The following is a 16,673-nucleotide window of genomic DNA, read 5'->3' as shown; positions in this document are numbered from 1 at the left end:
AAATATTTTGCTGTGTAGGCACATTTGCACCCATCAGTTTTATGGGTTAACCCAATCTTACTAGCTAGGACACTTTCTAGGATTCCAGACTCCCAGCAGAATCTCAGGGAATAAAACCCTACTCGGAAGAGCCCTGAGAGAACTGGTGACTTGATGTGAGATGCCATCCCTTCAAAGACGACACGGTGATAGACCAAAGGCACGTGTCACCTGCAGCCGAGGGACCAGGAAGTGCCATCAGTAGGCAAACAGAACAATGCTCCAAAGTTTCACGTGGCATTTCTGTCTTTACAGTAAACATCTTCATCTGATTTCAGCTTCACAAGACTAAGGTTGTCATCACCAAGACATTTCTACCATTTAACAGCTGACCACATCGGGATTCTACAGCACAGCGGCACTGTATGTTCTGTTTAGCATTTGTTAAATGCTATAGAAATGCGTTACATTCACTCTCCTGAGATCCCAGAAAAAGCACTGGGTAACATAACTCAGCAGGCCAAGTGAATACTTCTCAGTGTCACACAGATGTGATGAGCATATCCACTCAGAAGGTTAGTGACTTGGTCCTCATTCCATGGGAGACATACCATAACTTCCATCCTATAACTGAAATGTTCTATCGGCAGAGATTAAAGATTCTCACAGTACCAGAACTACACTATTTCTAATGCAGAGTTTTGGGGTCATTTCAATCCAGAACTATTTTGAACACTATTCAGTAGTAAGAGAAAGATCCAGACAAAAACCGAAAAACAACAAAGTGTCCTTTCCTTGCTCCAAGGAGACTGGGACTAAAGTCAATGAGATGTGTGGTGGGGGTTCATAGTCCATTCTAATTATCTCCCACTAGTGTTTAGTGCCTTGGGTTACACAACCCACACACAGAAAAAGCTGGAGCTTATAAAGGCAGGAGAAGTACCCTGTGGGCATGGATATGACCACTAGAGAATAGATGTGAACCTCTGCGTGAATATTTCCTTATGAATGAAAATCACACATAACACGGCAGGCTGTTGGTCATCCAGAGAAACTACCATTATTTGATCCCTGAGGCTTAATATTAGATGTAAAGATCAAACATTACCAACACCCCACCCCTTTATTCTTACCTGTTTTGGCTGCTCTAATATTTGAAGGTATGGGCCATCTGTTAAAAGCAAACACAACAAAGGAAAACCAAAAGAAACTGTGAGACTTCTAGAATCTGGTATGAATACAAAGCAAGTCAAAAGCTGAAATTATGTTTCAAATCAATTTTTTAGGCGAAATCCTACAAAGATAGACATTCTCATTTGAAATACTAGATACATTTTTTGTTTTAAAAATATTTATTTACTTTATTTTTTTTCGTATATGAGTGTTTTGTTTGGTGTCCAAGGAAGTCAGAAGAGTGTCTGATACTCTGGAACTGGGGGGCATGGTTGTTAGCTGTCATGTGGTGCTGGAAACCAAGCTTAGGTCCTGGGGATGAGCACTGAAGAGCAATGAACACTGTAACCTGCTGGCCAATTGCTCCAGCCCCTAAGTTCAACTTATTTTAATAGTAGTTTTTTAGTTTACGTGAGAAACCAGAAATACATGGCTTTGGGGGGTGGTGATGGTTCATGGCTGGACCCAACAAAAGGCCTGATGGCTGGCAAACATTACAGTGTCAGCAGCCTTCAGTCACATCTCTCCACAAGCATTTTAGAACACTAACACGTTTAAATACAGCGACACCTCTCAGTGCTATGGCATCTCAGGCTGCCTTTCATCAACAGAGACGACTTTCCTTCCTCAAAGAGAACTGCTCAGTGTGAAATGAAGAGCTGGAGACAGCAACCTGCAGGAGGGGTCCCAGATGATTCTAGGTCACCTGCCTCTCTTAACTCTACTACTGACTGTTCACTCTTTCCCTTACCTGAACCCGAGGTACTGCCTCCAGCGCCTAACTGGTTTGTTCTCGCCTTCTGTGGGACCTGGAGAACTTTTCTTTCTTATCCATTTGCTTGTTTTGTTTTGCTTTATTTTGCTTGAGACAGGGCCTCACTATGTAGCCTTGGCTGGCCTGGAGCTCGTTATGTAGCCCAAGTTGGCTTCAAGCTCCCAGAGATCTTCCTGCCAAGTGCTGGGATTAAAAACATGCACCACTATGCCTGACATGTTTTCCATAGCTTTTGATGCTGATACAAAATACCTGAACACTGTGCTCTCATATGAACTCCGTTCTAAAACAGCCCAGGCATATGATAAAATACCAAAAGTAATGTAATTAAAGATAAATGCATGCCAATTAATTACTATGAGAAAAAACCCTAAAGGCTTATTCTATATCCCAGTTATATCTGACTTGAAATTTCAAAGAAAAATCACTTCTGAGAACATAAATAAAATGTTATGATAACAAATCCCCTAAGGACCTCCACTGGCTTTTATGTGACAGTATGACAACCCATAATTGTGCAAGACACAAACATATTGGATAGTTTGTATTTGTTTGAATTAAGACCTCTGAAGCTAAAGCTACTTTAGAAGAATTCTTCTGTGCTCATTTGAGGAGTCACCCTCCCAGCAAAGCTTAAGCCTTACTTTGCATAAATAAATTTGAGAAGAGATAAAACTTGAAGTTTTATTTTAACTAAATTAGAACTTCAAAGAATATACTTTATCTTCTCAACAATATGATGAATCAGATAGCACCAAAGACTAAAACTGTACAAGGAAGGCAATTAGGAAATGGCCAAATCTGAAGTAAAACAAGAAAGGCAAATGGGGGTGGGTATCACTCGTCAATGCAGCAAGCAGCAAATTACACCCTTCTGTCTTATGAGATATATCCTTGACATTTTAAGCTTTTAGAAGAGTAACTGTAATTTTAAACTTCACAAAGAAAATATCTAAACTTTAACTTTTCCTAAGGAAATAAAACTGGTTAGAAAAAGATGTCATGCTTATAAATGCCATACAGCTTGTATGACGATATTAAAATATACACTTCCTCTAGACATCCTAAGTGCCTACCAAGAAGCTAGCCCGGGAAGAAAGCAGTATTTGGACAGGATGATGCTGAAATATGGAGGTGGGGGAGACTCTCACATTAGGCTTCAATTCCTTCCTTCTCACCAGACCCTCCATAAATACTTGTGGGATTGCTTCTGGGACTTTCCTTACATATGTGAAGTTCCATGGGGAATGGGCCATTCCTACCCCTAAGAGCACATTCAAAGTTAAGTCAAGTAGAACATTTCTTTTAAGGCTAACTGGCTAACTTTCTACTGGCCACATTTCTCCTATTGTATAGAGAATTTTAAATCACAGAAAAGTGACACAGACCTAACAGCTGTCCCTTGTTACAGAGTTTCTAACACATAGTTAGAAAGACTAACAGTTTGAGATTTGAAACAATTTTTTAAAAATCCACACAAAAATTACAAGCAAATACTGGCTTAGATGGACTTCCTGCTCCTTTAAAATCTGAACAAAATGTCCTTCTATCTTGGACTATAAAAACTGGATAACACAACACACTAAAACAGAGAGGGGGAAATGCCAGTAAAAACAAAGGGGGTGGTAACATAAGAAAATAATGTATTTTATTTAAGGTACAATTCTAAAGTTTTTTCTAACACTGTGGAAAAAGGCGTTTCCAGGACATGATATGAACACAGATTATTTACTGAGATGATTCTTTTGATAATTTTACTTCTAAGCCCATACACCCAAGGAAAAGGAAAACAGCTTGAAAATGGTCTACCCCAGGGTACTGTTCAATAAAACAGAAAGACTACAGCAAACACTTCGGATCTCAGCTTCGAAGTTCACAGGAAACGCAGACGCGTCTGTCTGCTGCAGTCACTGGTCTCAGGAAGCTGACCGGCAGTGCGCACCGGACAGCTCACGATATCGTATCAGTGACGGTGCCTTAGAGAGCACGTTTTGTGGGGTAAAGACAGACAGGCCTCTGTGATGCCGCTTTTGCTGGCGAGGGTGAGGAAGGTGTGGCACATTAACTCTCCTTCCTCCCACGTGTGACTAAAGAGGGAAGAGTAGAAAACTTCCTGATTTGAACCACTAGAGGCAAGTGCTGGCACAGCCTTGGATTTTAACTGAGGACGACAGACAATTACATACATGTTCACATGAGACACAGAGATCCAGAACACACAGAGCGCCTGCTGCCCACGCCAGTGATCCCCACCTCTTTTAAACACAATCTCCATGACTACCACATTGCTTTTGAAGATGGGGTAACTCTGGCAGGTGTCGAGAGTGCAGGAACGAAGCCGTAACCAGAGCCGCCACACCAAGGTCACGCACAAGCCAATCGATGAAGAGTCTAAATGAAGTCATGTGCTACTGCGCACGTGACACTAAACAATGTGTCAAGAGCAACAGTCAAGTTAGGAGCACTGCACTGCAAGCTCTGTCTGACTGACTGGAATACTCAGGTGACTTCTGGCATCCTGGCGAATCACAGGATACTCCCCAGATAGGAACTGAGGGGCTGAGGCTGGCTCTGTCGGAGCAGCAACAGAGCAAAGAGGAGCACAAAGGTCATAAAATGTGGAGGAGAGGAAAGTCCTAACACCGGGTACCACAGGGCTTCGGAGTGTTCTAGTAGACGCCAGAAACCACACTTGCTGAAACAATGTGTGAGTGAGCCGAGACAGTCTTTGTGAACTACATTTCCAGAAAGCACACTGAAAGCTTTAAAACACAAATCACCACTTCCTTCCCATGAGCATCACTCAGTTTGAAAAGAGACCGCTGTGGCTGGAGAGACGACCCCGTGGTTAAAAGCATTTGTGGCTCTTCCAGAGGACCTGGGTTTGGTCCCAAGCACCCACAGTGTGACAGGCTTCCTTATAGTATTTTCATACATACTTAGTATGGGTTGATCCACATCTCCCTGACCCGCCCCCAAATACTACTTTTAAGGGAAAGCAAAATAGGAAAAGGGGGCTGTTTATCTTACCCGTTGACAGCGGCATTTCTGTTGGATATAATTCTGCATTAAATATTGGATGAGGCAAAGTATTCAAGTGAAACATCTGTAAAGAAGAAAATACAAATATTTTAATTCCTCTTCTAACTTACATGAAGCCACAAAAACAGTTACAAGAATGAAAACTAGAAATGAAAACCTAAAAGCAGGACTCCTGAAATCTGGGTTTAAAGTGACTCTCTGGGACCCAGTTAGGCTGTTGTGTGTGGAACTCACAATGTAACAAAGAAATTGGAGAATGATAAGAGCTATGGGGTCCTCAAAGCAAGATCCCACCAGCTAGTGTGTCTTTAGAGCCAAGCGAGCTTCAGGCACGGTGGGCACTCCAGCAATGTGCCATGAATGAGGGATCTGAATCTTGAATCCTCTTAGGAGTAAGAGTCTAACCCCAGAGGGTGGGGCGGTGCTCACTCTACAAGCATGAGGACCGAGGTCAGAGCCCAGGTCCTATGTGAAAAGCTGGGTGTGGTAGTGTTTGTCTGCAACACCAGCTTTGGGAAGATGGAGACAAGAGGATGGGGTTTGCTGGCTGGGTATCTAACCGAATCCATGAGCTCTAGTTTAAGTGAGAGACCTTCTCCCAACAAGTAAGATGGGTAGCAATTGGGAAAGATACCCAGCATTGACCTTAGTCTTCAAACACATGTGAATGTACATGCACACTCACAGGAACTCATGTGTGCATATGGACAGACACATACAAATATGCATGTAATGTTAGATTATATACATGTATATATGTGTATATATATATATATATATTCCTTCTTGAGATAGAGAATTTCAAGGCCTGAAAGAATTACAGACAGTAGCTATACAACTTACATGAAAACTGACAATACAACTGAGCAAATGACGGAGTACAGAGCTCACGCTCCCCCTTCCCCACCTATCTTTCTAGTACAGTACAAAATACCTGGAATTTAGTAGAGGGCGGTACAATGAACAGTGGCTCTACCCTACAAGAGACGATATGCGTGTTGTTTCAAGTCATAAGATTATGGTGACTTGTTACAGGAACAACACACAAGCTAACTAAATTGAAAGAGTGGAAACATAATGTTTTGATAGAATTAAGCTCTATCTTGATAAGTTATTGTTAATAAATATTCTAAAAGGAATTTCCCCGTTAGTTCATTTAGAAATTCACATTGGCCAGGTGGTGGTAGCACACACCTTCAATCCCAGCACTTGGGAGGCAGAGGCAGTCGGAACTCTGTGAGTTTCAGACCAGCCTGGTCTACAGAGCGAGCTCCAGGACAGTCAGGGCTGTTACATAGAGAAACCCCATCTCAAAGAAAAAGAAAAAAAATTCACGTTTTGTATTTATGAGCTTGTGAACTTTCTCACTCTCAAAAGTCACTTGTTGAAATGTTTGTGGACAATACAGGAACCAAATGTATTCATTTCACTTCCTCTGGCCAGCTTACAAGCTAGAAGTATTTTTTGGTCCTCATTGGTAAATCACTGGATATTCTTTTTTTTAAGGGTTTTTTTTTTTAATTAGGGAAAGGGATCATAAAAAGGGGAAAGGGGAGGGGGGAGACTGGCCTTAGGAGATAGACAGGAGAAAGGAAAGAGGGGGGGTAGAGAAAGGGGAACAGACTGAGAGGAAGAGAGAGAGAGAGAGAGAGAGAGAGAGAGAGAGAGAGAGAGAGAGAGAGAGAGAGAGAGAGAGAGAACACGCGAGCGAGCGCTGGATATTCTTGGGCACCTCAAATCTTAATTTGTCTACTTAAACCAAGAATAAGAAAAGCAATGCTATTTTTTTCTTGCATTCATTTGTGGAAGGGGGGGTTGAGGGGGCGCGACAGCAAGCACTTCGTTCTCTGCAGAATCTCACTGGTTTGAATGAAATGTGAGGTTTGCATGAAGATCACCAGATCCAGTTCTGAGGGATGCAGCTTTTGAACGGAGGAGTGAAAAGTGGCTACACTGCAATGCTCAGCAAAGCTCATCCTCGGCATTCACTGTTTGCCGGCAAAGAAATACAGAACGGGAAACTACGTCCTGCATAAATAAGTTCCAGGCCACACAGGGTGCCCGCCGTCTCTGAGCAGAAAGGATGACCTCAAAAAGAAACCCTTTGGTGTGGTCCTGCAGGTGTCCGCTATGACTGGGCAGAGGGAAAAGCCCCAGTAAGACATGCACATGCTGTACGGCATGCAGCCTATGGCGCTTACTTGATGAGGGGTGGGTAGCAAACTCCAGTGTGAGTTCTGACACTCAGAACACTGAAGAATGCAACCTAGAAAATGGCAAGCTTGAAGCTCACAACAGGAAAACAAACAAACAAAGCCCCAAAGCTTCAAGGACCTGTCCCTCCCCCACCAAATTGAAATAGTAGAACATGCCCATCCCTGTAGCTGATCAACTCAAAACTGCCCACATAAGAAACTTTCAGAATGACTGTCCTCAGCAGGTTTTACTCTTTTGTGGCATAAAAGACCATCTCCGGCTGATAAGATTTCCTGTGTATAGACAGGAGAGCATGGTTTGAAACCAAGCAGAAACAGCCCTCGGGTTGGAGAGAGTTGGCCTTTGTTAGAAACAGCATATTAAAAGTGAAAGGTAAAACAAAGGGTTGCGACAATACGAGTTGCCAGGTGTCTTTCAGGGTGCAAAAAAAGAGAAAAGTTCTAGACTTGTCCAATACCACCATTTCTACAACAAAATCAGAGAGAATGGTGACATAAAACACAATATATGCTCACTCTGCCTGGCTTGGTGACAACTTGATGTCCCCTTTGCTGTGCTCTAGGGATGCTTGACTTATACAAACACCAAATCCCCTCAAAACATTTCATTTTCAGTTTTAGTTTTGTCTGAATCTTTGCACGCACAAATTTGGGCAATGGTAGTCTCAGATGTTTACCACCAAAATTTAAATGTGAAATAATATCAAACGTGCCAGGGTTCTCTTGGTAAGTAGTATTCCCTGAACTGGTTGTAGCTTTTAAAGCTTGGCTTAGACTTCCTTTGGAAAGAGAATCTTAACCTGCTCTTTCCCCAAGGAAGCAAAGAGTGATCACATACCACTTGTCTCTCCATCTCTAGGATGCTAAAGTCTGTACATAATAACGTCTCAATAAAAAGCTAAGGAACAAGCAGACACCAGTTTTAAACAATTTAAAGGATCACTATAGTCCACTTTGAGTATTGCCACTGTAATCACACCAGTGTCTAGAAATTGCTTTCGGGTCATCTATGCTCTCTACATAGAGAGAAGAGAAAGAAACAAATGTATCAATGACTAACAAGGATTCATCAGACTGTTCAACATTTCTATGGGTTTAGAATTTTTCAAATGAAAAGAGGACAGATATCTGATGATGACAGCGATGATGATATCATGATAAAACCGTGCTATGCTCTCAAAGCACATTCATTCCCATGGACTTCAGTGAGTTTAACTGCAGTACCTTTGAAAAACATCTATTTTGAATTCCTAAGAGCTCCTGCTACATGTGACCTTATTTGGAAATGCAGCCTTTGCCTTTATACAAGTTCAGATGAATTCACACTAGAAGGAGATGGCCTTCAATCCAGACAGTGATGTGTTTATAAGACAGGGAGGAAAGTTATACAACAGACTACGGTTGGTGTGTGCCATGCTGTAAGCCAAGGAGGGCCAAGGATCTCTAACCCCTCCCGCAAGCTGTAAGAGGCAGTAACTGCCCTGCCAGCCCCCAGACCTATACTGTATCAAGTCATCAGCTTTGTAGCGATGTTAACAGTAGCCCCAGCTCACTCTCTGGCAATCTTTTTCTTTCTTTTCAATATACAAGGTCATCATATCAGATACTGGGATCAGACAAGCATCACCACAACTAGCTCAGAGGTTATCTCCAGCCACTGTGCATACAGAGCACATAAAATTTTATGTAAAAATACCTATGAAATGGCCCTCTCCTACCCAGGAAGAGTAGAAAAACTGAAAAAAAAATCAAGTAATGCTTACTAATTAATTTAGAGTTTGCCTCCCACTGAGTCATTAGTGTAGTCTCTGTGTGTCTGGAGCACAAACACATTTAACCAGAGCTGTCAGGGGGACCCTGACTTACCTGCCCAGTTCCATACGGGTCATCGTCTGCCATGTTGAAGCTGTACACAAGAAAACAAAAGGAATCAAAACCGTAATACCGGAAAGAACCTTGAAAGTCCCCCAGCCTTGGCATAAGTGCAGGGATAGGCTGAATTACTGCAGGGTCAACAGGCACACATGTCCCCAGAAGACCTCAGAAGGAGGGCATGGCACATGCAGTCCCTCCTTGGCATCTGCCTCTCATAGCAAGGAGATCACAGGATCCAGTGTCCTCACCTTGATGCAGCTGGCCTTACCTCTGTGTAAAAAATCATACGCAGATGGAGTCTACTTATTATGGTCTAAATATCAACAGTTTGCAGTCTTTTCTCTCATACGTGTTATTTTCTCATGAGTTCTGAAATTGTCTTTGAGCTGTTTAGACTTGGTTGAGAAGCCCAAGAGGTTCTGATACTAATTTGCATAACAATGGGAAGGGGAGCCATAGAATGCCTTTGTCAAAGTGAAATGCAAAACACTGTAAATCTAAAAAGTACAATGAAAAATACCAACGACAGCATCAAACCTGTAAATCTCAAATTCACTGAATTCTGGCCAGCTATTTATATGCAGAGGCCCCCAACACTCTTCAGCTACCCAGAGGCCCTGATAATCCAGGGCCCATGAAGAACCACATGGTTATGTCTTGAAATCACGTTTCATGCATGATAAACCCAAAGGAAGAGAAGACCCGGCTTCTACCACATGAATGGATGGACTCTGGATCCAAGGCAACATGGAACGGGGCTGTAGGGCCATCCTGTAGCATGTACCCCTGCTGATGCACGAAAGGAGACTCTTTGTCCTTTTTTAACTCAAAGAACTGTCCAGTCAAAAGCTTAGTCCTCACACCAATGGAAGCATCTCATAACATCCCCTGAAGTACAAGGCTTCATTTCCAGTGAGACACTCTTGTGCTATAGTACCAAATGACAGTGGAATGCAAGGAAACCTCCTGGGTACTCTGAGTGGGTCATGGAGCAACGCCGGCTGCAGCTACAGGCAAAGCAGCGGCTGTGAGTCCTAGGGAACAAGTTCACACAGGTTTGCAAGGGGATATGTGCTTAAAGTAGGAAACTAACACTTGAGAATATTCAAACACAAGCTGGAGAGATGCCTCAACAGTTAAGAGTGCTTAGTACTTACATGGGGCAGCTCGGGACGTGGAACTCCAGTTACAAGAGATCTGACAGTCCTCTGGCCTTTGAGGGTGCCTGCACACAGAGAGCATACATAAACTTACACAGGTACACACACAAACACATACTTTAAATATATCTTTAAACACACATACATACATACATATTTAAAAAGAAAATATTTGCTGAGTGTGGTGGCATATGCCTTTAATCTCAGCATTTGGGAGGCAGAGGCAAGTAGATCTCTGTGTGGTAGAGTTTACTTTGGTCTACAAGGTGAATTCCAGAGCTACACAGTGAGACTCTGTCTTAAAAACAAATCCAAGTAACTGCAACTAAATATGTATCTATTCAGACAAGTAGTTTAAAAAGGGGACTATTGACTTCATATTGTAAAGGGGTATTAAGTCATCCAAAATACCAGGGCTCTGCCACTATTGGGTGTGTAACTTTGGATACTAGTTACGCTCAAGGTGGCCTGTTTTTGTGCCTGAAAAATTACAAGACTTGAATGAGATGGACGTTTGAAAGGTTAAAATATTGAGCACTGGATACTTTAGCTAACGAGTGCCCATTTGTAGAACACAGTCTCTAAGGTAAAATGTGGGTAAACCTGGATTTTATATGTGTGTAAGCATATAACTACACATGCCATTATACATGTGCTTTTATAAGTGGACATCTGCATAAAAGCTCAGCACACAGTCTAATTACTGGAATACTAGTAAGAACAAGTCACACAGAATACAATACAGGGATAATACCATTTATTCTAAACTTCTGCAGACAGTGTTTACATCATCCTTCTTGTTAGGTATTCTTGCCTAACAATCTGAAGACAGTCTTCTAAGGTGGAGGTGACACTATTGCCTTATTCAACTGACAAAGCCCTGTTCCTCTGTGGCATTAATTATATGTATATCTGAGCAAGGATGGCACCAAAAGACAGGCTAATGTGAACATGAGACAGCTCAGGAGGCCTCAACCCTAGAGTAAGGACCACAGGTAACCAGGAATGCTGAGAGAAGGAGAAGTGCACACTGCTTGTTTATTCAATGAAAACACACATATGAGAAACTATGCAGATGGAGCAGACTGTATTTATGGACTTAGAAATATATATGTACACACACACACATACGAAATATATATGTACACACACACACTTAACAACAATTAAGTAAGGAAAAAAGAGGCCATGATTTTTTTAAAATAGCAAGGGGTACAAGGCAGGACTTTGAGGAAAGGGAAGGAAGGAATGATGTAATTATACTATAATCTTAAAAAATATATAAATTATTTTAAAAACTGGATGGTTTTGTAGATCTTTGAGTGTGGGACTAAAGCAGGTCTTATTCCGACTTGGAAGACAACTCCACCTGCCTGACTTAACAGATGGAAGGGCATCCTTCTGGTCCATATTTTGACACAGTGCTAATGAAGATCTCCACATCTTGCTCCTAAAGCTTCTAGACTATGTGTGCCTAAAAACACAATTCTATAAAACACTCAGGAAGCCTAAGAAACGCTTGGATGGCTTAGAATCTTGACTTACAAAGCCTTGGTAGTTACTGAAGCATTGAGAGGTAACAGCAACTCCAGGGTGATGTCAATGCTACTACATAATTTTAAAATAAAATGTCAAAAGAAACCAAGAGTCATTTGGAAAGGGTGAATCACTGGGTAATATTTGCATTGATTGCAAAAGCAGGTTTTAGATCTAAAATGTTGAAATATCGCTTAGGCCTTTGGAAGTGAGTATTAGAAAAGCAATGGGAAAGTCCCTTCTGTACCCCTGCGTCCCCAGCCACCCCCCACTTTCCTTTTGCTCACTCCTGTGCTTTTGAGGAAGGACCTTGAAACACAGAGGGAGAATAGCCTGGGTCTCATTTCTGCATCATCTCCTCCCAACCGGAGGCTTTAGGAAGATCCTCACACCACACAAAGAGACACAGAAAATGTAGCTCGGTCTCAAGAAATATCCAGGGAGTTGTGTTTTTCACATGATGCATAATGTAACAAAGCCAGCCAAGTCCTGCGTGTGACATAGTCTGTGAACGCTGAATGGACTGTTTGCTGCATTCCCGTGGCCACCTTCCTAGTCACTAACCCTGACATGGGGGCATCTTGGTGAAAGGGCTGGACTAAGAGGAGAAGCTCTGAAGCCATGGGGGTGAGTCATCAGGGAAGGAGTCGGAGCACTCCGGTCAGTAAGTGTATTGTATAGCATCTAGGATCAGAGATATTGGAAGCTTGAGGTGCTGACTCACTATAAAACAACAACAACAAAAACATAACTCTCTATTTGGTTAGATTTCATTGGGGGGAAAAAAACCCTCTAATTTTCCAAACTAAAAAGATATCATAATCCACGGGGAATCACAATTTGCACAGTACAGATACCAACTAGAAGGTATACGTGAAAATCTGGGGATAGTTCAAATTGTATTAGTCATAACAGGTACCACTTAAGTATAAATTTAATGCCCAACTGTTTTTTTTTTTGCAATAAAAGTTACAGAGAAAAAGGGACTTTTCACAGCATTTCTATATTATATTCTCCATGGATAATAAGGTGTTAAAGACAAAATTATAAAATATATTGAAACTTCTTTTCCATAGAGAAATTGTTGAAGAAAACAAGATGTAAGGGCTATAGCCATGTTCAGTAATACCATGTAAAACATTCAGTGGGGGTGACTTCTATTTCTACAAATCCATTTTTAGAAAATTTTAATGTGCTTTGGATAATTTTTTACATTATTATTCTACAATTATAAGTTTTTGCTACATTAATTAATTATATATAGTGACATAGAAATCTAATATATTACAGAGGTATTGTGAAAGAAAAAGAGGTTGTCTTGAATTTAAAATGTCCTGACATTGTTAAATAAAATATGAAGTATGAATGAATCAAAATTCCTAATTACTCCTGGCCCCTCTTCAGAAGACATACACTAGGAAGCAGCTGGCATACAAATGGTTGCCTCTCCTCCCTTTCTGATAATATATTGCACTAGTGATGAGAGTTAGCAGTGGGCTTACTTTTTTTCAGAAACGCTGATTTCTAAAACTTTTCTTTTTAGGGAATCAATGTTTCTGTGTATGCTACCACACTGAGATTTGTGCAAACTAATTTTCTACTTCTTCCATCAATATTACTTCACCGGGAGCATCACGCCAATATACAGAACAGCCACCTGATGAATGCAAGTATCTGTTCTGAGAACTCAGGATGGAATGTCAATCTAACAGCACCGCAGATCCATAGAGAACATTCGATTAACTAATTCATGTAAAACTTATTAGTGAGTGGGAGATACAGAACACGTGTTAACACATCAGACAGTCTAATAAACACCACACTCATGATAAATTACAGAGAGTGATGCAAACAGTAAATGTTTTCATGGTCCTGAGAAAGTCAGTGTGGTGGTTTGAATAAGAGTAGCCCCATGTATTTGAATGCTTAGTCACCAGGGAGTGGCCCTATTTGAAAGGATTAAAAGGATTAGAAGATGTGGCCTTGTTGGAGGAAGTGTGTCACTGGTGGCGAACTTTGAGGTTTCAAAAAGTCCATTCCGAGCCCAAAGTCTCTCTCTTAATCTGCCTATGCATCATGAGTAGAACACTCAGTGCCTGCCTGTGTGCCCATGCTCCCTGCCATGATGATAATGGACGAAACCTCTGCAACTGTGGGTGAGCCCCAATCACATGCTTTCCTTCATAAGAGCTGCCTTGTTCATGGTGTGTCTCCACAGCAACAGAGCAGGGACTAAGAAGATAGGTTGTTTAGTTTTCCAACAATGTTTATAGGCACTCAACCACATCTGAGTCTGAAGTGGTTGTATGCCCCTGCCCTATATTCTCTCTGCCAGGGCAGGGGGGAGGGATTTGGAAGTTATTCTCTGGAGTGTTCTGGGCTGACCCAACTGCATAGCTGGTTGTGCCAGCTACTAGAGGATCCTGGGAGGCACAGGATTGCCCCAACAGCCAATTATCTAATCCCAGGTGCCGGCTATACTGAGAAGAAACCATGATAAGGGCTATGGCATCACGATAATGCCTTGGTTCATATGGAGGAAGAGTCCAGCTTGGCAGGCTGCTTCCTATAACCAGGAACCACAGGCACTGTCACACATGTCATTTGTTATACTGAGTCCAGAAAATGTAGCCCATGTGAAAAATTGAGCTCTGGAGAGACATCTTCTCAGGCTGACAAACTACAACCAGCTTATGTGACGTCTATGGCCCCTGTACTTGTGTAATGGGCAATGTGATTTTCCTCTTGACACGAGTATTATTCACTTTAATGCATCTTTGCTCCCAGCCTCTCAAATGCTCTGGCTGGGACTAGTCTACTCACAGTGTCAGCTGCTACATAGAATCTTCTTTTTATTTTATGTGGCTTGAGTGTTCTGCCTGCAAGCATGTATGTGCATCCACGTGTGAGGGTGCTGGCTGAGGCAAGAGGAAGGCATCCAATCCCCTGGAACCGGAGTGACAGGAAATTGTGAGGGACTGCGTGGGTGTTAAGAACTGGACCTGGGTCCTCTGCAAGAGCAGCAAGCACTCTTAACAGCTAAGCCACCTCTCCAGCCATGCTAAACAGGAGCTTAAAGGGTTAAGCACCTGTGCTGGTGGCCAGGCTGGTGGCCTTGGGATGTCACCTGTCGGGTGACAACCACTAAAGTTCCTGCTCTTTGTTTTCAGGTAAGACCCTTCAGAGAAGACAAGGGGCTGGCTGAAACCAGCCAGATTTGCCATGTCCCTCTTCTAGGTGACCTAGAGTGATCTTTACTTCCTATAATCTTGTTGTAATGCTAAATTCTCCACAGTAGAGGCATTCTGACCCTCTGCCAATTCCAAGCATGCCAGCACATGAAGTAGCACGCTGTCATGGTAACCGGAACAGGGACAGGCTTCCTCTGCACTCACTGAGGAGTTAGTTGTCCCAGTCTTCAGACTGACACACTGCCCCATCCAATTCCTTTGTCTCCTTTGGGGAGACACATGGTGGCAGGAGTCCCCCAATGCTTTCCTTCCTCGCTTACTCTTTCATCTCCTGGGTGTGCTTTCTGTCCCTACACTTATTACCTGGTGGCCCCACCTAACTCTTCTCCAGGGTGTAGCGTGAGGAACAGAATAGGACCCTGACAATGCTTGAATTTCAAATGAACTACTCCCAAGGCAATCCAAACGTGAAGGTAAAGATAACAATACTAAGACAAGTGAGACTTTAAAAAATTCCTATGCTACGTTTCAAAGGACAGATAGAAAATAATTAACTCAGAAGACACGGCAACTAAATTAAAAATTAAAATGTGTTGGAGCTTCATCTATAGTGCTATCAGGAGCAGATCCATGGTACATGTGTATGCCATGCTCCGTGTCACGGGTACACCATGTTGGAAATGTTACCTGGATGTCTCCTAACCTTCATTAATTCATCAGAAAGCAATTATCTAACCATGTCTGTTTCCAAAGAAACAAAACTGCACAAGAGTGACATAGTCTGCACTCAGAGTTTATAGCTGTGGTAGACCGAAAACAATGGCCACAACTGTTTCATACTCCGTACAACACAGGGAATATAACATCGGTATCTCTGCTCCTTGAATTTTATCAGGCCCACGGCAGGCACTGACCAATGGTTGGGGGTGGGGGTAGGGTGTGGAAGTAGGTCATGAACATGGGTTTCAACAGGCCACGCAATGACCAGTTTTTCTTTCCTGGAAGGGGAAGGCCTGGGCCCCATGTGGAGCCCCATGTGGAGTTGCAGAAGAAGCAAGGCTAGCCAAGACTGCCCAGGCTGAGCTCACAGTAGCAGAACAGCTGAACAACTTCACAGAGCAGCCTGACAAATCACCACACATATCACAGGTTTACAAGAAATAAGGCATGTCTGTGTTTCTATTTGTTTCTTTGTGACTTCTCTTGCAGCAAAAGCTAACCAATCCAAACAGTTAGTAACTAGAAAGACAATTGTCTCAACAATGCAGCTTGATAAGTGCCAGGGGACCAGAGGGCATGTGTGGCATGGGTTAATTAGCTTGGCAATTCAGTACCGTAACTTTAATTACACGGTTAGTCACAGTGCCGTACTTTGCACTGGCTTTTACTCAGCTGGCTACTGAATTCCCAACTGAACAACAAAAAAAAAGATATGAGTCTATAAGCACACGATTAGAACTGTTAAAACTGTCAAGGTGTAAGCAGTAATGAGCCACTGTTAGCTTTAAGCAATGACGCCATTGTAAAACAGGCTGATGATACAGTAAATCTCACCAACTCTAATACCTACAGACAGTTCATCACTTGACAACAAACCCAATTTCTTGCTTTCTAGTTTTTGCAAATATATCAATCTCAAGCAAATCCAGTTCACAGTTTTGCTGTTGCTCATTTCCTTCTTCATGCTGTTTCTTGTCTATGTACTTCCTTTCTACTTCCACGACCA

General features: G+C 42.3%; 1 protein-coding gene across 2 annotated transcripts in view; it reads right to left on the bottom strand.

Moving 5' to 3' along the window:
* Window positions 1-16,673, bottom strand: part of Nfkb1 (nuclear factor kappa B subunit 1) — a 114,745-nt gene that overhangs the window by 83,301 nt on the left and 14,771 nt on the right. For both annotated transcript variants that reach the window (XM_040751747.1, XM_040751749.1), the window contains exons 2-5: window positions 10,218-10,285; window positions 9,052-9,091; window positions 4,958-5,033; window positions 1,113-1,150 (exon numbers count right to left, since the gene is read on the bottom strand). In XM_040751747.1, the coding sequence (XP_040607681.1) occupies window positions 1,113-1,150; window positions 4,958-5,033; window positions 9,052-9,084 (147 nt within the window). In that variant the 5' untranslated portion in view covers window positions 9,085-9,091; window positions 10,218-10,285. The remainder of the gene's footprint in view (window positions 1-1,112; window positions 1,151-4,957; window positions 5,034-9,051; window positions 9,092-10,217; window positions 10,286-16,673) is intronic.

This window comes from Mesocricetus auratus, unplaced genomic scaffold (genome assembly GCF_017639785.1).
Source record: "Mesocricetus auratus isolate SY011 unplaced genomic scaffold, BCM_Maur_2.0 Super-Scaffold_100009, whole genome shotgun sequence".
Lineage (NCBI taxonomy): Eukaryota > Metazoa > Chordata > Mammalia > Rodentia > Cricetidae > Mesocricetus > Mesocricetus auratus.
This window is presented reverse-complemented; position numbering and strand designations above follow the sequence as displayed.